We start from the raw sequence: 23,783 nt of genomic DNA, 5'->3' as shown, positions 1-23,783 counted from the left end.
GATGCTTCTCCAGGGGCGGCCAGGTTCGCAAGGAGGACTGTTCACCTCCCTGAGGCTTCATCCCCCGCCCCCAGCCTGTGGGCGGGAAGGTTCCAGCAGGGGGGAACCGGATGGGAGGAAACCTGAGACCACAGGTCCAGGGCTCTGCCACCCTCCCCCAGGCGCCCAGCTGGAGGAGGGCCTCTGGAGCTGGGGCGCCGCGCCGGGCCTGGCAGGCCGTCCCGGGTCTGCCCAGCCTCCCACGTCTAACTCACTTCCACCCGGGACCCCCACATTCCCAAACCCGCAGCCCACACACCAGACACACACCAGTGTGTGTGTGTGTGTGTGTGTGTGTGTGTGTGTGTGTGTGTGTGTGTGTGTGTGTGTGTGTGTGTGTGTGTGTGTGTGTGTGTGTGTGTTGGCTTGGTTGGCTGCATGATTTTTAAAAACTGGAATTAATTTCAAACATGTTGAAAAAAATCAGATTTCTCAGAAAAACCAGCCTGCCAGCTAGCTTCTCTTGGAAAATCAGATGATCTGGAAGCTCCCGGTGGCTGGGCTGAGGCGCCCCTTGCGGGCGGCCCCAGGCCCCTGGCGGCTGCGACGCCTTTCCAGAACCCACTGCTTCTGGTGGTGGATGCTTCGGGGTTGCTCCCCTGGGCAGGCTGCACCCCCGACCAGCTCCTCTTCTGACAAAGCCCCCACCAGACCGCTGCAGCACGTGGCAAAGGAAAGCCTCAGGCCAGCCTGGGTTCAGGGTCTCTCCTGTAAAGCCCCCACCACCCCGAGTCAGAGCACCGTCTGCTGAGGCTGGGCCCAGCCGCCTCAGGGCTTCATCTGCCCAGTCCCGCTCCCAGAAATCCCCCACAGCCCTCTGTGAGTCCCGGCCCCCTTCTGTCTCCCTCTTGGAAGCCCCAGCTGCATATTCCCAAGCCTGGACTGCTTTCTGTGCAGGCCAGGCTTGGCACATTTGTTCTGCAAAGGGCCAGACAGTAACTGTTCGCAAGCCCCATGGTCTGGGTCACAGCTACTCAGCTTTGCCTTTCCAGCACCAAAGCAGCCATAGGCGATGGTAAAGTAATGGCGTGGCTGTGTGCCAATAAAACTTTATTTACAAAGATAGGGGCGGGCCCCATGGACTTCCCTGGTGGTCCAGGGGGTAAGATGCCATGCTCCCAATGCAGGGGACCCCGGGTTCAGTCCCTGGTCAGGGAGTTAGATCCCACACACTGCAGCTAAGAAGTTCACATGCCACAACTGAGACCCAGCACAGCCAAAAAAAAAAAAAAAAAAAGATGGGGCAGGCCAGGTTTGGTATTCTTAGTTTGCCACTAAATTAAATCTGCCTTCCTAAATAGAACAGGCATAGCAAAGCCATCCCTGTGTCTCCCATGCAAGTGGGCACCAAGCTAGAGGCTGCCAGACACAGGCTGTAGGATTCAGGGCCGGGCCCACCTTGCCTCTGTCCCCAGGCCAGAGTGATGCCTGGTCAGCTGCTCGAGACATCACTGCAACTCCATCCTGTCCCAATTCACTACGCATCCTCCACTTCACAAGAAACACCGCACCGCCATCCCACACGCGGGCCGGGTTCTGAGGCTCCAAGGTGTGGTTAACTTCTGGGAGGCAGAGGCGCCAGGCTGACCATGGAGGCAAGCTCAGGTGGCCAGAGACTCACCCTCACCCACCAAGTCACCAGGCCCCTCCAGCCCAGTGGCCTTGGAAGAGGCCCAACCTACTGAGTAAACAGCAACCTCATCTCCTGTGACCCTGTTCAGTATGCGTATCTCTAAGCCTCACAGCACTCCTGCAAGGTAGAGCTTTCCCATCCTCTGGAGCCTCACTTTCCTCTCTGTCAAATGAGGATAATGCCATCGACTTCACGGAGTCCTGCCTGGAGCACAGCAGTGATTCTGGAGGTGCTGCAGCCCCCTTGGCACTGTGAGGACGAAAGCCACAGGCTCGAGGACGACAGGGCAGTAGCTCGGAGAATCAGCTGGCCGTTCAGGACTTCCTGTCACACAGGGAAGCAGCACAAACCCTACTTGGGTAAACCACGTCAGTCAGGTTTCTATCACGCAGCCTGACGGAAGCGTGCTATTACGCTCACCATCACTCCAGCGAATAGCAAGCTGCCCACGGTCATGCAGCTAGTAAATGGGTGGAGCCGGGACTCAACCCAGGTCGCTCATATGATGAACAGAATGACCACCAAAACAGTGAAAACTTCTGGATCTCAAAATTGTTTCAAAAGGTAAAATGGAATTCCAAATAACTGATGTATGCATTGCCCCTTCCAGAAGCTCCACCTCTCTTGCGTGGTGACTTGCTTCCGCGGAACAGAGTAGGGGAGAGAGGGGGTTGGAAATAACTACCGAGGAGAGACACCTGGCAAACACCGCCTCGGCCAGATAGTCAAGGTCAACATCACCCGTGCTACGTCAGGTTAAGAGCAGGGGCCCTGGATCTGCTGTGACGAGAAGAGCACTTCACCTCTGTGGTCTCCCCCCTAAAACCCACAACCCCAACCTAACCACGAGGAAAACATCAGATCAGCCCTCACTGAGGGACGGTGTACAAAATACCTAACCAATAATCCTCAAAACTGTCAAGGTCATCAAAAACAAGCAGAGTCTGAGAAGCTGTCATAAAGCAGAGGCGGTTAAGGAGACACAACGACTAACTATAATACAGAGCAGAAAAGGGCACTGGGGAAAACCAGCAAAACCCGAGTAAAACTTGGGAGATCAGATAGACAGCAGTGTATCAAGGAGGGTCCTTTAGCTGTGACTGCACCCCAGTCAAGCAGGGCGCTAACAATAAGGGGAACTCGGTGGCAGGTACACGAGAACTCTGTATTATCACAGCAACTTGTCTCTAATTCCAACACACAAAATTGTATTGGGTGGAGGCAGGGCAAAGCAGGCAGACAGAAGAAACATCTCAGTCCATCAGGACAGACCCAGCCCCCAAGCCTTTCTCATCTCAACCACAGTGATCAGTAATGAGCTCTTCCTGAGTGCCCAGCCCACAGCGGAACCTACAGGCCCACAGCCCGTTCACGTCCAGCTGCTGAGACAGGTGTTCCTAACTCCCATTTTCCAGAAGAGGAAACGAAGGCTCACAGACACACCTGCCCAGGATCGCCCCTCTGGGAACTGGTAGGGGCCCTGGGGGTGACTGGGGCAGCGAGCTGTGCTCTCACCCAGGACTTGAGACATCCCTCCGGGATCTGCTTCCAACCTTGGACCCTCAGGTGCCCCCCTCTAGCCTATTCAGAGACAGCAAATCGTGGCCTTTGTAGCATCCGGCCCACACACTTGACAGAATCAGTTCAGTTCAGTTCAGTCTCTCAGTCATGTCTGACTCTTTGCAACCCCATGGACCGCAGCACGCCAGGCCTCCCTGTCCATCACCAACTTCCGGAGTTTATTTAAACTTGTGTCTATTGAGTTGGTGATACCATCCAACCATCTCATCCTCTGTCCCCTTCTCCTCTTGCCCTCAATCTTTCCCAGCATCAGGGTCTTTTCCAATGAGTCAGCTCTTCGCATCAGGTGGCCAAAGTATTGGAGTTTCAGCTTCAGCATCAGTCCTTCCAATGAACATTCAGGACTGATTTCCTTTAGAATGGACTGGTTGGATCTCCTTGCAGTCCAAGGGACTCTCAAGAGTCCTCTCCAACACCACAGTTCAAAAACATCAGTTCTTCGGTGCTCAGCTTTCTTCACAGTCCAACTCTCACATCCATACATGACCACTGGAAAAACCATAGCCTTGACTAGATGGACCTTAGTTGACAAAGTAATGTCTCTGCTTTTGAATATACTGTCAAGGTTGGTCATAACATTTCTTCCAAGGAGTAAGCGTCTTTTAATTTCATGGCTGCAGTCACCATCTGCAGTGATTTTGGAGCCCAAAAAACAAAGTCTGCCACTTCACAGGATGGGCTGGTGCAAACTGTAAAATGCGTTACCTGCCACCGTGGAGGCACCAGGATGGTTCAAGTAAACACCGCGCTCCTGTTTCTCCTGAACAATGCAGCCACCTGGCCACGCTGGGTCCGTTTTCCTGCGGGCTGTGGCGACTCAGACCCCCTGGATGGGGCATGTGCCATCTGGTCTGCCACGGGCCTGCCTCACTCGCCCTCAGGACTGGCCAAGCCCGTGGGCATCTGGGCCGGCAGCAGCTCCGGGCTCACATCACCATGGGGCTGTGGATGCTTCCAGTCCTGTGGCCTGGTCCCCTGGGGGTTGGGGGCCAGCCTGGGCCGCTGCTGGGACCAGCAGCTGTGCCCTCAACCCGGGGGCCCCCTAGGGCACACCAGCGCCCGGAGTCAGGTGCGGCCCCGGGGCTGTTCTGTGGGGAAAACCACCGGCTGGGAGAGGGCAGGGCAGGGCATGTGCCCAGGCTCACACAGCCGCTAAACGGCAGAGCCGAGCGCCAAATGGGCTCTCCCAAGCTCCTGGCAGCAGCCTCCACCTCGGCCAGCCCGCACACCCTTCACCCCGGGCCCAGCCTCCCTTCTCAGCCCCCTCAAGGCCTCCTCAGGCCCCACCCACCTGCCCTGCCGGCCACGCCTGTGTCTGCTGCAGGGCCCCCAGCCTTCCAGAACACTGACAGCTGGGCAGAGTTGGAGCAGAGCCCCTCCCATCCCTCTCGAGCAGCCCCTGCGTGTCCAATCCTGCCCGCAGGGTGGGCTGGCCGGCCCCACGGTGGCTGCATGGAGCAGCGCCCCTGCCCCCCAGCCCCCGGCTCCGCCAGCCCGCTCAGCACGGTGGTGATGGGGACAGGCCTGGGGGCCCTCAGCTGGGACAGCTCCAGTGCAGGGGGGACCCCAGAAGCAGGGATGAGCTGGTGCAGGCTCGTGAGAGGCCACGCTGGCCCTGGTGGCTTCCAGAGCCCTGTGGATCCCACTTTTAGCTGGAGGAAAAGTGTTAACGTGGAAACCAGCAGAGGAGGAGCCCCCAGAAGTTCTGCCAAGACACTGGCGACCAACTGCAAACTCACACGGGGTCTGGGAGGCAAGACAGGACAGCGGGTAGACGGAGTCACGGCACGGCCCCCTTCAGAGCTGGGTCTCTGGGGGCTCCCTGACCCCTGCAGCCGTGGCCTCTCTGCCCTCCCGGGCCATCTCCTGGAGGAGGCGGGTGTCTGACCTGGGCTTTGCTTCTCATCAGACGGCCACTGAGGCTAACCGTCTAACTATTGTGCGCTTACATGTATATGTTAACTGGGCACCTGCTACATTTCAGAGACTTAAATCTGCAGATCACAAAGGCCCTTTACAGATGAGGAAACTGAGGCTTTCAGGAATCCCCTGGCAGTCCAGTGGTTAGAACTTGGTGCTTTCACTGCATAAGGCATAGGTTCAGTCCCTGGTGAGGGAACTAAGATCCCACATGCTGTTTGGTACACCTAAATAAATAAAAGCACACAGTAAAAGCAACGCATGGCTCTGGAGGGGAGCCTGGAACAGACAATGGATGAGAAGGAAAATTCTGGTGAAATCCAAAGTTCCGTGGATAACGCTGCACCAGCGTGGGAGGTCTTGGTTTTAACAACTCTCCTAGGTGGTTGTCAACCCACCTGTCACGTGAGGTGACAAGAGATGGGGAGACGGAACCAGGGGAGTGCGGAAGCTCTCAGGAGTACCGTCTTTATAAAAGGTTTTCTGCAAATCTACAATTACTCAAAATAAAAAGGTCATTTAGAAATATACACACAAAGTGTACTCCCAGCAGCACACGTGAAGGGCTGAACGCACAACACAGGTGACGAGCTATCAAACGGTCATACTAATGTCCTAATGATGACAGTGATGAAGACGGCAGCTAGACCTTCCCTCATCTCAGCCACTGCTCAGGACAGTCCTGGACAGGGGCTAGGACTGGGTATCAACCCCATTTTACTGGGATGCTGCAAGCTTAAGCTCCATGCAAAGCATGACACTTGCAAGTGGCGGGCAGGGCCGGCCAAATGGCGTGATCTGACGCTCTGCTATCACTGTCTTGAAATTCTCAGTAAGTTGAATATTTCAGAAAACTTTTATTCGCCTATTTCTGGCCGTGCTTGGCGCTCCGTGCTGTGCTCGGCCTTCTCACCGCGGTGGTTCCTCTTGTCGGGGAGCTCGGGCTTCAGGGCGCGTGGGCCTCCGTCGTCGCATCACTCCGGCTCACAGCTGTGGCTCCCGGTTGCTCTGTGCCGTGTGGACCCCTCCTCCCAGCCCAGGGGCCGAGCCTGTGTCTCTGGCATTGGTAGGCGGACTCTTTGCCACTGAGCCATCCAGGGGAAGCCCCTCTCAGTTAAGTCCTGACAGAGCGGCCCCGGGTTTTCACCTTGCACAGCCCCCGCCAATCCTGCAGCGGGCTGCGGTGACAGAGCCGGATTACAAACTGGGATCTGTGTTCTCCATCCTTAGGACAGTCACACGCGGTCAGCTCCATGCACAGCGTGGCGTTCCTGGTTGAGAAAACCTCACGGGGCCAAGGGTGGCTTGTGGGAGCCACGGTCAAGTTTGGGGAGGACCTCAGTGGATGGATTTGGCTGCAGCTGGGGCTGTCCCAGAACAGATCAGGTAAAAGAAGATGCTTTTCCAGACCAGGGCACCAAACCAGCTGCCCATGGCCAGTGGCCTCCTGTCCCACTGGGGTTCTCCACGTCCATGTCCTTGAGCCCAAACCAACAGCTGGCCAGGGCCCAGTAGCTGGTCATGGTCTCATCAGAGCCATCCTTCTTTCCCTCTGATGCTGATTTTCAACAGAATCCTCGAGGCTTCGTTGGCTGACCTCGAAGGTGGTTGACTCCATGAAAGGATGTTGGAAACAGCACCAGTTAGCTCTGGGAAACAGAGAGCAAACACAGACACAATCGAACCGTTTTGTCGGCATCTCGCACATGGGCAGCTGTTCTCCGTTAAACAAACAAGCCATCAGGGCGAAAACCGAGGCAGCCACCAGGACCGGCAGGCACCAAGCAGCTGCCCATGGGCTCGCCTCTCACCCCTGCTCTTTGCCCAGGACTGCAGGAACCTGCTGCAAGGCCGCCCCAGGCCGGCACTGGGCTCCTGCCCTCCGACCCCAGGCGGGTGGGTGGCCTGGGAGCCTCCGACGGTCACTGTCACCACACCGATCCCGTCCCTGTGGCCACAGAGGCCCAGACACTGATCTCACAAGGCGCTTTCACAGAACTCAGCTCGCACACTGTCCTGGTCGACGAGGACATTTTATCCACTGGGCCCCCCGAGCGTGAAAAAGGACATTTTCCAAAGTCTGCAACATAACATTTGAGAGCAAGAGAAAGGAAAAGAGGGAGAGACGGAGCCTGGTGGAAACAGAGATGAACATAATTAGAGATGGGGGCTTCCCTGGTGGCTCAGTGGTAAAGAGTCCGCCTACAATGTGGGAGACCTGGGATTGTTCCCTGGGTTGGGAAGATCCCCTGGAGGAGGGCATGGCAACCCACTCCAGTGTTCTTGCCAGGAAAATCCCATAGACAGAGGAGCCTGGCGGGCTACAGTCCATGTGGTTGAAAAGAGTCGGACACGACTGAGCGACTAACCACAGCACACAGCCCAGAGATGGAGACGCGGACAAAGGGAGGTAGAAACAGGAACAAACAAGAAACAAAGGAGAGAAAAACACGAAAGAGCCAAAACAAGAGAGAGACGATGCAGAGACGAGAAACAGGAGAGCTCAGAAAGAGAAGAAATAGATGGGAAGGAGGAGGGAGAAGATGGGGGGATGAGAAAATGAGAGAGAGGAGGAGATGGAAGCTCCGAAAGCCCCGGCAGGAAACGGGGGGCTGCGGGGGGCAGGGGGCTCGGGCGAGGACCAGGGAGCAGATGTGATAGGAGCTGGGGCGTCGGCCCTGGGATGCGGGGCCTCCCCAATCCCAAACCCAGGCGGTGTGCCCGGCAGGGACACAAGAAACTCCCCGAGTCACCCCACCCTAAACCCCATCCCTTTGTCCAAGAAATAATAGTATTCTGAAAGGACAAAGGCTGGTGCAGAAGACAGGGAGGTCTGGGTGCAGCGGACTCCATCTGGCCTGAGGGACAGCACCAGGCCCTTCTCTCATCTGACTCAGGACCGGGGAGAAACCTCTGGTCTCCCCCTTCCAGCCACGGGCGGTGCCCTGTCCTGGCTGCAAAGCCAGAAAGAGGAAGAGAGATTCCGGGCCACCCTCCGCCCCCTACAGCCAGCCCAGGCCTCCAGCCCCACAGCAGGGGCGTCTTCCTTCTCTTCTCTTCCGTGACTGCATCCACGGCGCCCAGGAGCGCCTGGTCCATGGCAGATGCTTAATCAGCAAGGGCACACTCTGCCTCCAGGCTAAGCCCTCAGGCTCCTATTGGAACCCTCCAGCCCTGAACCCCACTATCGCATCTCCAACCCTGGTTCCGCCTGCCAGCGCACCCAGAGGCCACCCAGATGAGAGGCCACCCTGACTCACGGCCACCTGGATGAATCTCCGGGGAATTAGGCTGAGCGAGAAAAGCCGGTCCCCAAAAGTGACACACTGTATGATTCCATTTATAGAACACTTCTGAAATAGCCAAAATTTTGACATGGAGGACAGAGTGGTGGCTGCCAGGAGCTGGGGAGAGGGCCGGGGGAGGGAAGGTGGAGGTGGTCACAGAAGGACGTGAGAAATCCCTTCGGGGCTGGGACCGTTCAGCCTGCACTGTGGTGGAGGAGACAGGAACCTCAACAAAACAGATCTGTACAGAACAGATCCAACTGTACAGAACTTAAAACAAGTGAGTACAGGTAAACCTGGGGAAACCCAAGGGACTTCCCTGACTTCCAGTGGTTAAGACTCCCTCTAAAGCAGGGCGGGGGGTGGTTTGGGGCTTCCCAGCTGGTGCTAGTGGTAAAGAACCCGCCTGTCAATGCAGGAAACAAGAGACATGGGTTCCATCCCGGGTCGGGAAGATCCCCTGGAGGAGGGCATGGCAACCCACTCCAGCATTCTTGCCTGGAGAGTCTCACAGAGGAGCCTGGCGCGCTACAGTCCATGGGGTCGCAGAGTCGGATACAATTGAAGCGACAGCACGCATACAATCACGCAGGAACTAGAATCCCACATGTCATGTGATGTTGCCCCAAAACCCAGGGAGATCCAAGAGCAGCAACAGATTGTATCAAGGTTGAAATCTCAGATGTGATGTGTCCCACAGTTCTGGAAAATGTTACCATTTGGGGAAAACTGGGCAAAGTATACAAGGGCGCTTTCTAGTCTATAAATTTTTATAACTGCATGTGAATCTCTTCACTGTGTCAATGAAGAACTTCAATTAAACACACACACGTTTCCCCATCTCCACTCTGGCCCCCGGTCCAGGCCCCCAGCATCACCCTCTGGACCACCCCAGCAGTTCCAGCCTCCAGACCTCCACCCTTGCCCTTCCAGCATCTCCCTCTTTATCTCAAAACCCTGCAGGGCCCGGTCCTTGCACGGACCCCACGACCTGCTCCATCCACTTCCCCCACCTTTACCTCTGGCTCCAATGCACTGCCCACCAGGCCTGCCACCCTGCCCCTGCCTAAGACGCCTGCACACTCCCCTCCTTACCTCCTCCAGGGCCTCATTGTGCTCCATGTCTCCTTCTCAGGGAGGCCTTCTCTGACCACCTCCTGCCTCCAGACCCACGTCACCCACTCCCTCACCTCCTTCTCCCCCAGGGGCACTCCATATGCTACACTGGGCTATAGGCTGTTGGAGGGCGGGAACCTTCTCTGCCCTCCCCGGTTCCGAGGATCTGAACCAGCACCTGGCTCAGATAGGTGGGGGATGATAAGTACTTGTTGAATGAATGAATGAAAAAGGAGGTGGTGGGCAGAGATTTGGCATCAAAGGAGTTAAGCCTGGCCCAGGGGCTGCGGAAAACGGGGTAAAGGGCTGGGGTTGCCCACGTGGTGGCTCCTGGAGTAGCCAAGGCCTTCAAGGGAACAGAAGGGGAGATGTAAGGGGAGGAAGAGCCCAGCACAGAAGCAGATGGGCGGGCTGGCCTCCAGGCACAAGCTCTCTAGGTCTCCCGGAGCAGAAGCCCGAGGTACGAAGGGACAGCATCCAGGACAATCCCAGCAGGCCGGGCCACGCTGTTCAGCCCACCCCACCCACACACTCTCGAGAACAACAAACTTGGGTGGGTTGGAGGCTGAGCTTCCTTTCTGGGGCCTATTGGGGGGCCCGAGGACAAGCCGTAAAGGCTTCCCACCACCTGCCCATTGCCTCTGAAGCAGCTCAAGCCGCCTGTGGGAATGGGGATGGGAGTGAAGGCAGGGGTCACAGAGGACCTCCGATTGGCACTTTTTTTTTTTAATTGAAGGATAATTACTTTACAATACTGTGATGGGTTTTGCCATCCACACGGACTGGCCATGGGTACACATGTCTCCTCCCTTTGGAACCCCCTCCCGCCTCCCTCTCCACCCCATCACTCTCGGTTGGCACAGAGCGCCAGCTCTGTTCCTGCAACACACATCAAACTCCCACGGCCGGTTTCACCTCTGGCAATGCACACGTTTCAGTGGCGTCCTCTCAGGTCATCCCACCCGCTCCCTTCTCCCGCTGTGTCCAAAAGCTGTTCTTTCTGTCAGTGTCTTGTTTGATGTCCTGCACATAGGGCAGTACCATCTTTCTAGATTCCATATATATATACATTAATATACCATATTTGTCTTTTTCCTACTTCTCTCTCTGTAACAGGCTCTAGGTTCATCCACCTCATTAGAACTGACTCAAAAAAGTGTTCCTTTTTATAGCTGAGTAATATTCCATCGAGTACATGTACCACAACGTCCTTATCCGTTCACCTGTTGATGGACAGCTAGGCTGCTTCCACGTCCAAGCTATTGTAAACAGTGCTGCCGTGAGCACTGGGGCACGTGTGTCTGCTTCGATTATGGTTTCCTCGGGGTATATGCCTGGTAGGGGGATTGCTGGCTCAGGTGGTAGTTTTATTCCCAGTTTTTTAAGGGGTCTCCACACTGTTCTCCTTAGCGGTGGCACCAATTTGCACTCCCAGCAACAGCGTGAGGCAGTTCCCTTTTCTGCACACCCTCTCCAGCGCTTACTGTCTCACAACATCCCCTCGAAAGCCCTACTCGGAGCTGCCAGTGCTGAGAGCAAGACCCCTCCCCCTAGCACAGTAAATGAGGCCCCATTTCCAAGTTCCTCAGAGGCCAACAGCCCCTCTGTTGAGCTGTGCGGCCTTGGCCAAGTCGCTTAACCTCTCTGTGCCTCATCTGTCTCACCTGCCAAGAGGGCCAATAACAGTTTCTACCTCACAGGCTGTTTTACCCAAATCTCCCCACAGTGCTTAGAAAACAGTAACTCCTTGATGAATGCTGGAGAATTCCATTATTTATTACTGCCCTCTGAATTTTTTTTTCTTTTCAAATTGGACTATACTTGATTTTCAATGTTGTCTTCGTTTCTGCTGTACAGCAAAGTGAATCGGCTATACTACACCTGAATCCACTTATTTTGTTGTTTTATTCTTTTCTCATATAGGTCATTACAGAGTACTGAGCAGAGTTCCTGGTGCTATACAGCAGGTGCTTATTAGTTATCTATTTTACATACAGCAGGGTGTATATGTCAGTCCCAATCTCCCAATCTATCCCTCCTCACCTCATCCCCTGGTGACCACAGATTTGTTTTCTACATCCACGACTCTACTTCTGCTTTATAAATGCATTCACTTGTGCCCCACCTGTTTTTTTAGGCTCCACACGTAAGTGATATAATGACGCTTCTCTCCGTGTCTCACTTATTTCACTCAGTCTGACAGTTTCCAGGCCCGTCCATCTTGCTGCAAATGTCAGGCCCCTCAATTTTCTTAAATGATGTCATTAGCCTGTGAACAGCTCAAGTGTACAGTTTTACAACACTGCGTTTTTTTCAGTGTTAAATGCATTCAGTTTCAAAACATGAGTATTTAAACTAAATCACAACTGTGGAAGCCAGTTCTGGTACTGCTTTGATTTTTAATTCCCAATGACCCTCAAAACCTATCCAGCACACTTCTCAGCCCTAACAAGCATGGCTTATCATCACCCAGGTGACCAGGCTCAATGGAGATGCTCAGGAACGCCTCCTGGCCAGACAGGGACAGATCTCTGGGGCCACACTGGGCACCGGCCCTGAGACCAGCCCCCTGGCCCACGGCCTCCCGATTCTCCCCCAGCAACGACTCCTGTCATCTGCATCCCGCCTGCCCACCACCCCTTCTCATGAACACTCCTGGGAGCGGTGCTCGGGGCCTCTGGAGCCAGGTCCAGCCAGCCAGGAGCCGCCAGACACAGGAGGGGACAGGGCAGAGCTGGGCCACAGTGCTGAGACCCCCGGTCACCAGGGGCCACCTCCCACGTGGGGCTCAGTTAGGTCCATCTCTGCCCCAGCCACCTCCCTGCTCTGACTCCTCACTCCATTGAAAAGCCAGGACTCCCCACTCTTCGACCAAGTTTCCCCGGTTACTTATTAGGACTCTCCAAGTAACAGGAACTTTGGCCTTGACATTACAACATGACAAGGTGCGATGGTATCAGCCAGAACAGGCACCTGGATGAATTTACTGCTTAATGAGACATGGCTTATTTTCCTGGCAGAAAGCTGACCGTGAATGGAGCCAAGTTCAAGAACTTCCCAGGCTCCTTAGGTATTAAAGGATCACATTTTCTGCAGATGCCTCAGCCCCAGCTACAGGCATCACATGGGTTCCTACACCAGGAGGGACTCACCCGCTCCATCCATCACATCACCTGCAACCTGCAGTCGTGGATGGGAGCTGCTGGTGCTCTGCTGGGGCCTGCCTCGCTGAGGACCGAAGTGCCACGCAGTGCCAAGCTGATACCACACACCAGGCACTGTCCCCTCCCACGGCCCTTTCCTGGCCCCTCTTCCCCCGCTTTCTGCCGCTCACAGGAGCCAGAAGCACGCATCCCACCCACAATTATCTGCTCTAGCGCCACCTCCGAGTTTACTCTCCAGGGTGAGCGTGAGCGGGGGCAGGGGCCAGTGTCATCACTTCTGCACCCGTTACTGCCCAGCTCACCACCAGTGTCACTAACAGCGCCCCCACCAGAGTCTCCCGCACGCTAAGCACACCTCTGCAGGACCACCCTCCCCCCACCGCTGCCAACTGTGGCCCTGCATATGTCCAACAAGGACCCCCAGGCTCTGAGAGCAGGAGGTGTCCTCGGTGCTGCCCAGGCAGCAGACGCAGACTGGACACAGAGCCGGCCTGCCCCTCCAGTCCCCACCAGGAGCCCACTCAGGCCCACAGCCTTTCTCTTTCCAGCTGAGGAGGGAGGGTCCCAGTGAGAGCCCTAGGGAAGCTGGACAGACGCCAAGGCTGGGGAGGGGCTGGGGAGAGGGGCAGGGCGCAGGCTTGTGTGTCGGCACAAGGAGAGACTCGGGCGGCGGGCTGGAGACCTGGGCTCCACTCCGGGTCAGGAGGACTCCTGGAAGAGGGAATGGCAACCCACCCACTCCAGTATTCTTGCCTGGACAATCCCATGGACAGAGGAGCCTGGCGGGTTACAGTCCATGGGATCACACAGAGTCAGACACGACTGAGCGACGGAACACACGGAACAGGTGGATAAACGTGAAGATGAACCAAGCCAGGGCCGACAGGGTAAGGAAAGGGGATTGGGGAGCCCAGAGGAACGCTGCCTGGGCCAATCCAGATGGCTTCCCAGAGGTGGTGACGCTCAACTTAGCCTTGAACGACAAACAAACAGCACCAAGCAGGGAGCAGGCAGGCTCTTCCAGGCAGGGGACCAGCATGTGCCAAGACCAGAGACAGTGTCCACCAGGCACAGGAGGGGCCACGAGGCAGCACTGGGCTCGAGGATGTTCACGGGGGGCAGCCCCGACGGCGGTGCTGTTAGAAGACAGGGCACTGTGTCCTGCCAACCACGGAGAAGTTGGGGTGCTCCCATGCGGGCCTCATCAGTGCACCCTGCCCCAAGTAAACACTCCTCTTTGTGGAAAGGAACTTCCTCCCCGCTCAAATGCTAAACAAAAATGTAACACTTAAAAAAAATCTGATTCCCAAAGCAGCCGGCCAGGAGCCCTCTGTCCCTCCCTGGCACCCTTGCCACCAAATATCTGGACTCAAACAAGATCCGTTAATGTGTGAGTGCTGAAGAGCTTGGGGACAGCGAGCCTGCTGGGGGCACTAACCCAGCCCCCCTCGCCTCCATTGCTGCGTTAATATCTGCCATCTGCTCGGCTGCATTTTTCCCCCGCCCCGCAGGGGACGACGGGGCAGAGGAGAGGCCACTCCAGGGCCGGGAGAAGGCGCCAGGGGATCTCCTCTACCTTCTTTGTGCGGCCCCGAGATAAAGGCCCAGCCAGGCCAGGCCTCCTTCCGGGAGTCACCCCTCCAGGGGGACTGGGCACAGCGAGAGGGCGGGGCAGGGGGCCCCTGCCTCCCCACGGCGGGCGGGGCGGGGCGAGCTGGGGGCGGAGTGGGGGAACGGCGGGGGGCAGGGCAGAGCCAAGCCTGGCACTGAGGCCGCCTGCAGGCGGGCCGGCAGGGCAGCTCCGCCCACAGCCTCCACCACCTCCAGGGAAGCCCAGGAGGCGGCCCCGGGCCGCTGGGCAAACATGGGCCCTGTCCGGCCCAGCTCTCCACTGCCTGGGGACCACCCCCAGAGGGACCCAGGGGGAGGGGGCCTCCAAGGGCCATGGACGCCTTCGGAGCATCCTCTGATTAACGTTTATTAAACACCTACTAGGCGCTCAACCCAGTAGGAAACTCAAGTGCCCACAGGCAGGTAAGGACAAAGGGTGACGTGGGCCAGCTGGTGGCTCAGCGGGGATGCTGCTCGTGGGCCCAGACCTCTGCTTTTTCTTTTTTAAATTTTTATTTATATCTTATTTGGCTGCACCAGGTCTCAGTCATGGCATGTGGGATCTAGTTCCCTGACAAGCGATCAAACCTGGGCACCCTGCATTGGGAGTGCAGAATCTTGGCCACCGGGCCACCAGGGAGGTCCCCCTTCTATTTCCTCAAGAGAAGCCAGAGCTCTACATTCTCATGTAAAATTTCCTTTTTTAGATGCTGGCAGCTAATTCAAACTAAACATGTAGATATACCAAGCTGGCTGAAGAACACATGTTGGTGGGGCAGGCTGGGCCCAGGGATCTCCAGTTTGCAACCTCCACCATCTAGGCTGTGGCTCCTGCACTTGGGAAGATCACAGAGAGAAGCGAGAGACCCTGAACAAGGTCAAAGCTGGGTCTATCTTGTCTCTGCTGCCTACGCTGTCTGACCCTGGGCAAGTGAACAGCCCTCTCTGAGCCTCAGGTCCCTTTCTCAGACGACGCTCTTTACCTCTGGGCTGTTACGGGACGTTGACACACGGCACAGAAAGTCCTTCGTGAACGTACGCAACATGCTGTGTGCGCTCAGCTGCTCGGCTGTCTCACTCTGCGGCCCCATGGACTGCAGCCCGCAAGGCTCCTCTGTCCATGGGATTCTCCAGGTGAGAACGCTGGAGCGGGCTGCCACAGCCTCCTCCAGGGGATCTTCCCAACCCAGGGATCCAACCCAGGTCTCCCACACTGCAGGAGGATTCTTTACCATCTGAGCCACCAGGGAAGCCTAAAAGTACTCAATACAACTACTATGGTCTGGAGCTGGAGTAGACACCCCATAAAACTGCCAGCTGCTCATCCCGCTGCTGCAGAAAGCTGAAGGCCCCTGCTGGGCCTGGCGCAAAGTGAAGGAAGACACCACGAGCTTTCCCCTCATCCCTGGTCCCAAATGCCTCTGAAGCGGGGCCGGGGGTGGGGGGCCTCTGCGATACCGGCCATCAGCCCCAAATCCAGAGGTGGGGAGTGTGCTGGGTGTGACCCAGGGCACAACAGATTTTTTTCCCCCTCAAATGTTTAGCAGTGAGAAAAATTAGTTGCTGAGTTTTAAACATTACAAGATTCATATAAAACTCCACATGCCCAGCGTGCTCCCCCAAATAGGAAAATCTGGCCCTCCTTGATCCCGTTTCTGCAAAGGCTGCTTCTGAAATTCACCACCGTCATTAAGGCACGGGCTCTGCAATTTGCCGCAGTCTGCACCACTCCCTACTGCGTCACACCTGGCGGAACACACCTGTTTGTGTTACCAGATCGCCCCGTGGGCAGATGCGGGGTGAACAGGTGGGTCGGGCAGCCCCAAGTCGTGCCCAGGCCACAGTCCACCCCGGCGGCCTGCTCTGTGCCGTGTCAGGACTTGGCCCCAAGTGGTTTTGCTCTTAGCCAGACAGCCTTCCTTGGAAAACGCTATACTGTTATCCATCGGGAAATTAATCAAAATGACACCTCGTGAACAAGATGTTTTGGTTTGGCGGAAAACAAACAGTGGCTGACAACAAATTAGTGAAGCTGCTCCGTGCCTCTGGGTGCAGGCGCTGAGCAGAGGGCCTGGCGTGGTTAGGACACCATGGTGGGCGCTTGGCCGTCACCAGGACCTGGACCCGGAGGGCATGGCGACCCTTGGCATGCTCTCCGCGCCCCCTCCAAGGCCACACGCCTGCAGCCCCGTCTCACTTTCACTCCCACATGTGCCTGAAACGATCTCCAGATGTGAGAGGCCCTGTGTGCGCGGGCAGGGGGGCCGCCTCCTCAGGCAGGGTCTTGGGACCAGACACATGCCGGGAGACCTGTGCACCACCCCCCGAGAGCCTCTGTTCTCTCTCCCAATCAGACAAAGGCCCTGAGACTCGGCAAGGCAAGGGTCTCAGGGAGCTCCGGGCAGAGCATGCAGGCTTTCCAGGCCAAGGAAATGCAGTCCTAACAGCTGAACTCTGAAGCTTGGAGGGCATGCCTGTGCCCAGCTCAGCTCTCGTGGTCAAGTCTAAACAAGACAGCACTGACCCCAAATGCCAGCCTGAGCTCAGGGTAGAGAATGAGCCCTGGAAACTCCCTAAAGCAGCGCACATCTACCAAGTCACTTCCTGGCTCCCAGCCCTCCCGAGGCTCCCTGCTGCCCTTGGACTAGTGCTCGGCCCCCTCTGTAGTCCGAGACCCCTGCTTTTGTCCAGGCTGCCCCCCACCTCGTCTCCTACACCCTCCCTGGCTCCCCACATGGACTCACCGCTGTTCCTCAGGACCCAAGCTCGCCCCACCCTAGAGCCTCCGGGCCCGCCATCCCCACTGCTGGGAACATCCCTGCTTTTGACTTCAGCCTTCTCTCACTCAGCGTCCGGGTCTCAGCTTACGTGGCCCTTCCTTAGAGGTCATCCCTCAGAGCAAGCCAGGCCCTCTTTAGAAATGTCCAGTGACTGAATTTTCTGAGGATTTGGTCATTGCCTCTATTCTCCTACTGGACATGTGCTTCCTGAAGTAAGAGGTCACGGCTCTCTCCCAAGATAACGAGGGACAGACTCAAGAAGCAGATTCCTATCGCGATGCTCAGCTGTGTGGCCCTGGCTAAGTGACTCAGGTCCCTGGCCGGGATTAAAGCTAGCACCTCCCTTGTGGGGCACTGGGGCTGAGAACAGCAGCCGGCACTGCAGGGCTTGCCCTCTGTCACCACCACCACGAAACCTGCTCACCCCAGAGGGCCCAGACAGTCTGTCCTGAACCACTATTTAAAGACGCAGCTGACTTCACAGACCCACCAATGCTCAGAACCCTCCGTCTGAGAGTTCTGGACTCTTTCTTCTTTTTCTTCCCACTGCTTTAGCGGAGGAGGCCCTCTTCATCGTATATCAAATCGAAACCAGTTCTCTAGCAGGCAGACTGTTTCATGATCAAGCCCATGATAACCGACAGGTAAGCAATCTGAGGCCTGCAGAGGCTAAGAGACTCACCCACGGTCACACAACAAAACAATGCCATAGCCAGAGAGAGGTGTGATTCTGAGTTAGAGGTTTATAGCATTGTAAGAATCGACATAAAAGCGCCATGGAAAACTTTCCTGCTGTACAGCACGGAAACACGAACCTTTGTACCATGAAAATAGTCATGTGTGCGTTAGCACGAAGCCTGAAGCCTAGAAGTGTGTACATTTTTATGCCTGGGCACAGAGGGCTCAGGGCACCAGGCCAGCCCTCACCCAGGTCTGGGCAGTTCAAGTCGGAGGCCAAAGGCTCAGGCTTCGGGGGGAGCACGTGATGAGGAGGGACACTCAGCTAGCATCCCCGGGCTGGCCCAGGCCTCGGCCAGCACCGAGTCACACAGGCAGGGGTGCAGTGGGGCTTTCTGGCCCCACTGCTGGTGTGTTGGGAGACCCTGGCCCCGTGCCCTGCGCCCTCCCTGGCCTCGCCACTTGAGCTGCAGAGTGAGGGAGAGAAAAGATGGAGAAAGGAGGCCAGGAGGGCAGGTGGCACCAGCAGAGTTAGCAGAACTGCAGGCTCAGCCCCACCCCACCCCCCGCCCTCCCCAGGACGCCTGCTCCAGCAGATGGCCGAGCAGAGACGGGGGCAAACCCCCCCAGAAAGGCCCCTGCCCAGCTCCAGGGGGTGAGCGCAGAGGGCCTCCTGCCTGGGCCCTGGAGGGAGGCCCCCCCTGATGCCCCTGACTCCGGGAGGGCCTGGGGGCAGCAATGAGCGGCCCATTTCCTTTGAGGGGGTGGGCTTCCAAAGGAGTTGGGGCAGGACCCTCAGCCCAAGAACCCCTGCCCCGCGCCAGCCCCTCATTGCATGGGGCAAGGAGGGTGAGTGGGGGCAGGAAGGCAGAATCCAGAGGGCTCCTCGCTGCCAGGGGGGGCCTGTGTGGCTTCCAAGGGTGAGGGCAGTGGTCAGTGAGGCATCCACCTCGGCAGGGATGGAGGGGAACCGACTGGACAGTGTGAAACCCTAGCTGGGTGGGTTCTTCCAGACAGAAGAAACAGGAACCTACGTGGGGGCTCTTCAAGGACCCTCACCCCAGACCACAGCTGCAGCAGTCGGAACTGGGCTCAGAGAGACCCAGCAGGACCAGGCGCTGCAGTGCGCCAGCTCCGCAGGTTCAAATCGCAGCTCCACCACGTTCTGGGTGGGCAAACGGTTTGACCCTTCGGTGCCTGTTTCCTCATCTGCTGACTGGCCCCCCCTCACAGGATGGGCTGTGAGATACCAGCGGGTCTGGGCCCCAGGACAAGCTCTTTATCTAGTAGAGACCCTGCAGCTGGCGCCCCGGGTGCAGGTGCAGCCCTGGAAACCCTTGGCTTTGCACTCGCGTGTACACACACTCACCCGCATCCCCTGGACCACACAAAGCCCTCCCGGGGCCAAGATCAACACGCCAGGGTCGCTGAATGACTCACCAGCCCTGGCTGGGACGCGTTTCCTGGAACAAGTCACCACAGGTAGGGCTAGGGGGCCCCCCGAGTCTGGCAGAGATGAGAGGGTGCAGGTCCCAGCGTGTCTGGCCACACCCCAATGGGATCCCGCAGCAGAAGTGGGAGGGGGACCCCATCGCACAGCCCCAAGGGCCTGAGTTCCAACCCCAGCACTGGCCTCAGCTCCCTGACTCTCCCCTCCAAGCCTTGCCACTAAAGGAAGACACTGGTGCCAACCGCAGAGGGAAGCCTGTGGGCTACAGAAAAAGACTGAAAGGCACAGAGACCAGGACCCAGCAGGCCCTGCGTTAGGGCACCCGCTGCAGACGGCCAGCAGCCACGGACCTCTGCCCTCCCTCCCCTGTGGCGCTTCTGCCATCAGTGGGCAGAGCACTGTGTGGCTGGGGGGCCCCTGGTCACCATATTAGTCACCATAACTTGAGGGAGGGGAGGATCAGGGAGGCTGCTCCCAACTTCACGGTCATTGGACGCATCTGTCTAGAGCGAGCACAATCCCAGAGGGCTTCTCAGAGGAGGTGACATTAACTTGGGCTCTAAAGGATCAGTAAGAATTCTGAGACCATGAACTCTGATGCCACAATCCAGCTGCTACTGGCTTTGGGCCAGTCCCTCACCTGGAGGCAAACAGGTAAGCAGCACATAGCAGTTTTCCCACCAGTATAAGGGGCACAGTGACCCTTCCTTTTGCATAGGGAGGAGTCCAAGGAAGTAGCAGTGTGGGAGGGAGAGGCCTTGGCCAGCTGTGGGCTCGCTGCCCCTCCCACTGTGCCCCGCCCTTCTGGTCCACTGGAGGGTGACTTGTGCCCTGGGAAGGGGAACCCCACCTCAATTCTGGAAATGGCCCTGAGCCTCAGATGCGGAAGGAAGGGCCAGGAGCTGTTTCTAACCAGCATGGGAATTCCAGACAGACCCATGCTCAGCAAACAGCAGCCATTTACTAAACGGTGGATGAGGGGGCGGGCAGCCACGGCACCACCAATCAGGGCACACGGGGGTACCCCAGGGAGTCTGTGATGCCCCAGCCGCCTGGCCAGCCCTCCACCAGCCAGCCAGACGCCGCTTCCTGTCTGCAGAAGCCAGCCGTGCCCTTTGAACTCCCGTTTCCGGTGCCCCTCTCCCTGCTCCCGCTCGGGGGTCTGGGAGGGGGCCGGGAGGTGGGGATACTCACGTTTCCGAGCGCGGGGAGCCCCGAGGAACCCAGCCACTTCCGCAGGGCCTGCGAGAGGGCCCCGTGGTCCCGCTCGGCCTGGAGCACGTGGGCCTCCAGGAAGGAGACGTGTCGTCTGACCATCTTGACAAAGGCCTGTCGGGAGCGGAGAGACGAGATGCCACGGCTGCCTCCCTCGGCAGCCAGCAGCTACTGCCTCCAGCCTCCCTCTGGCCTGCCCCACGGGCACCAGTCTCTGGGAGACCTTAGGCTCGCTGGTGCCTTGCTGGGCACTTCTTCAGAAACTCCGACAGTAACAGTGACGCCCCCTCCGGGCCCCAGCCAGGCCGAGCCTCCACTCCTATCTTTTCCCCTTCTCCCACTAGTGACCCTCTGTTTAGACTATTTTACAGATAGGAGAAACCAACGGTCAGAGAGGTCGGGCCACCTGCCCAAAGTCACACAGCCAGGCAGCAGCAGAGAGGGGACTCGGGCCGCACGACCTTCTTGATGAAAAATGAAGTTTTTCAAAACCGCTCTCTCTTGGTTTCTTGGTCACAGCATGCAGCTTGTGGGCTCTTGGTTCCCCGACCAGAGATCAAACCTGTGCCCCCAGCAGTGGAAGCGTGTAACCCTAACCCCTGGGCTACCAGGGAATTCCCCAAAATTGCTCGGTTTAATATTTGATGAGCATTGGGGAGTCTCACACTCAGAAACCGGCAAGGGGCAGGCAGGTGACAAGCAAGTGAAACAGGCCGGGTGAGCAGAAATACGAGGCCCCTGGCCGCTGGGGGCCACTCAGCCTGGGGCTGTACTGCGAAACCTCCAATATTGAGAAAAGAAAAGAGAAGGCTGGGCTCAGACCCGCTGCACTAGAACCCAGGGTCTACCACTCACTGGTGGTATGCCTTTTGCCAGGTTACTTCATTTCTGTTACCCCCAATTTTATTATCTGTGAAGCAGGAATCATAACAGTATCAACCCTGCTGAGCAGTTTAGTGCTCAGGGCATATTAAGAGCTCAATTAATGCCAGATAATATCATTTAAAAAGAAAAAACAGAATATTCAGATTTCATGAAAAATGCCTAGTTTTTAACAATGTTAGCAATAAATGCCAGAGAAGGTGATGGCACCCCACTCCAGTACTCTTGCTTAGAAAATCCCATGCACAGAGGAGCCTGGTGGGCTGCAGTCCATGGGGTCGCGAAGAGTCGGACACGACTGAGTGCTTTCCCTTTCACTTTTCACTTTCAGGCATTGGAGAAGGACATGGCAACCCACTCCAGTGTTCTTGCCTGGAGAATCCCAGGGACGGGGCAGCCTGGTGGGCTGCCGTCTATTGGGTCGCACAGAGTCGGACACGACTGAAGCGACTCAGCAGCAGCAGCAGCAATAACTGCAGAACGTCTGAAACAAGGCTGTGTGGGCCCACTTGTTTGCGACTCCTGGTGCGCCTGTGGGCCGGGTGCACATGCGCCGGCATCTGTGCCTGCGTGTGCGTGCGCGTGCCTGCGTGTGTGTGCGTGCCTGCGTGTGTGCCTGTGTGTGTGCGTGCCTGTGTGTGTGCCTGCGTGTGTGCGTGCCTGTGTGTGTGTGCCTGCGTGTGCGTGCACGTGCCTGCGTGTGTGCCTGTGTGCGTGTGTGTGTGCGTGCCTGTGTGCCTGTGGGCGTGGGCGTGCCTGCGTGTGTGCCTGTGTGTGTGCGTGCCTGTGTGTGTGCCCGCGTGTGTGTGCGTGCCTGTGTGTGTGCCCGCGTGTGTGTGCGTGCCCGCGTGTGTGCCCGCGTGTTTGCCTGTGTCGTGCGTGTCGTGTGCGCGTGCACGTGTTCACAAGTGTCACGTGTGTGCACTGCTCGTACACCCGGGAAGGCCGCCAAAGGTGGCGACTCCAGGTCCATCTCAGACAAGCCTCCCCTCTGTGGGCCTCTCTGCTTCCAAAGGAAAATGCAGCAGGTTTTCCTGCACCAGGAAGAGGCAGGAGACCCTCTCAGCACCGGGCCCCACGGGGGAGCCTCCCTTTCGCAGATGGAAAGCCCCAGGCCCACCCACCTAGCAAGGCCCAGCACCCGCTCTGCCCTCTCTCCCTGTGTCCCTCCCAGGCCTCCCTCTGGCTCCTCAAAAACTCCAGCCTCTCTCTCCTCGGGGCCTTTGCAGCAGCTCCCTCCATGCCCAGGCACCTCTCTCTTCTCCACAGGTGAACCCTGCTTGTCTCCCAGGCTCTGGGTCTGCTGGGCGCTCCACAGAGGGGCCTTCCCCAACCACCTAGGCTAACGTGGGCCCACCGCAGAGCTGCCCAGGCCCCATCTTCTTAGCTCTCCTCTCCCTCTCAACTTCCTGTCTGCCAGTTCAGGGTCCATCTCCTTCCAGAATGTGAGTTCTGGAAGAGCAGGTGCTGAGTCAGTGCTGTTCACAAGGCCACGACTGGGGCCTGCTCAGCTGGATGGCGAGGGCAGGAATGCATGCACGCGTGAGTGGATGAATGCACACGTATGCATAGATGAAGGCGTGCACACGTGAGTGAAGGCACGCACACACACGAATAATGCGTGCACATATGAATGAATGCACACGTGAATGAAGGCACGCGTGAATGAAGGCGCGCACACACACGAATAACGCATGCGTGTATGAATGCATACGTGCAAGAATGCACACACAGGAATGAATGCGCACACGTATGAGTGAATGAATGAATGACTGCATCCTTGGCGAAAAGACACTGGATGAACCCAGGATGGCAGCACTGTTGTGTGGCTGCTGCCTTGTGGTTCTGGCAAGGGCAGAGCTGAAAGGCTCTGAATAAGCCGCATCAAGTGTGTGTGCGTGCGTGGCTGTGCGTGTGTGTGCGCCCTGGGCGGAGGGGGAGACGATGAGCCCCGGGCCGGGCCTCTGCCCCTGGCCTCACCGGCTGGCACATCTGGCTGTAAAGCAGAGAAGTCGTCCTGCAGTCCCTCCCTGCAGCCGATTCCAATTTTACGCTCCCTGCATTAATGCCGCTGTGGTGGGGAGTGTGAGGGACGCGGAGGAATGTGCACTCACGAGGTCTGATCCGCCTCCAAAACGCCTGCCAGGGAGGGCAGGCCGGCCAGGCCGCGGCCAGGGAGAGGCCGAACCTGGCCAGGAAAGCCGACGGGGGCAGTGGGACGACGCTGCTGGGCACTCACACGGAGTGGGGAGGAGCAGGCACAGGAGGCGGCGGCTGGGGCCTGTGGCCACCCTTGGGAGCAGAGGTGACTTCCACGTGATTGTCTCCACAGTGAAAATGAGCCACTTTTAGTATCAGAAGCGAGGGAAGGAAGGAAGGGAAGGAGGAGGGGGAGGGGTGAGAGAGCAGGGACAGTCACATGGTCTA

At 57.4% G+C, this 23,783-nt stretch overlaps 1 protein-coding gene across 1 annotated transcript in view; it reads right to left on the bottom strand.

Moving 5' to 3' along the window:
- Window positions 1-23,783, bottom strand: part of BCAS4 (breast carcinoma amplified sequence 4) — a 59,661-nt gene that overhangs the window by 5,152 nt on the left and 30,726 nt on the right. Inside the window, exon 4 of the mRNA XM_012189344.4 lies at window positions 20,454-20,588. Within this exon, the coding sequence (XP_012044734.2) occupies window positions 20,454-20,588 (135 nt within the window). The remainder of the gene's footprint in view (window positions 1-20,453; window positions 20,589-23,783) is intronic.

This window comes from Ovis aries, chromosome 13, assembly GCF_016772045.2.
Source record: "Ovis aries strain OAR_USU_Benz2616 breed Rambouillet chromosome 13, ARS-UI_Ramb_v3.0, whole genome shotgun sequence".
NCBI classification, from domain to species: Eukaryota; Metazoa; Chordata; class Mammalia; order Artiodactyla; family Bovidae; genus Ovis; species Ovis aries.
The sequence above is the reverse complement of the archived record's forward strand: the minus strand, read 5'-3'. Positions and strand labels throughout refer to the sequence as shown.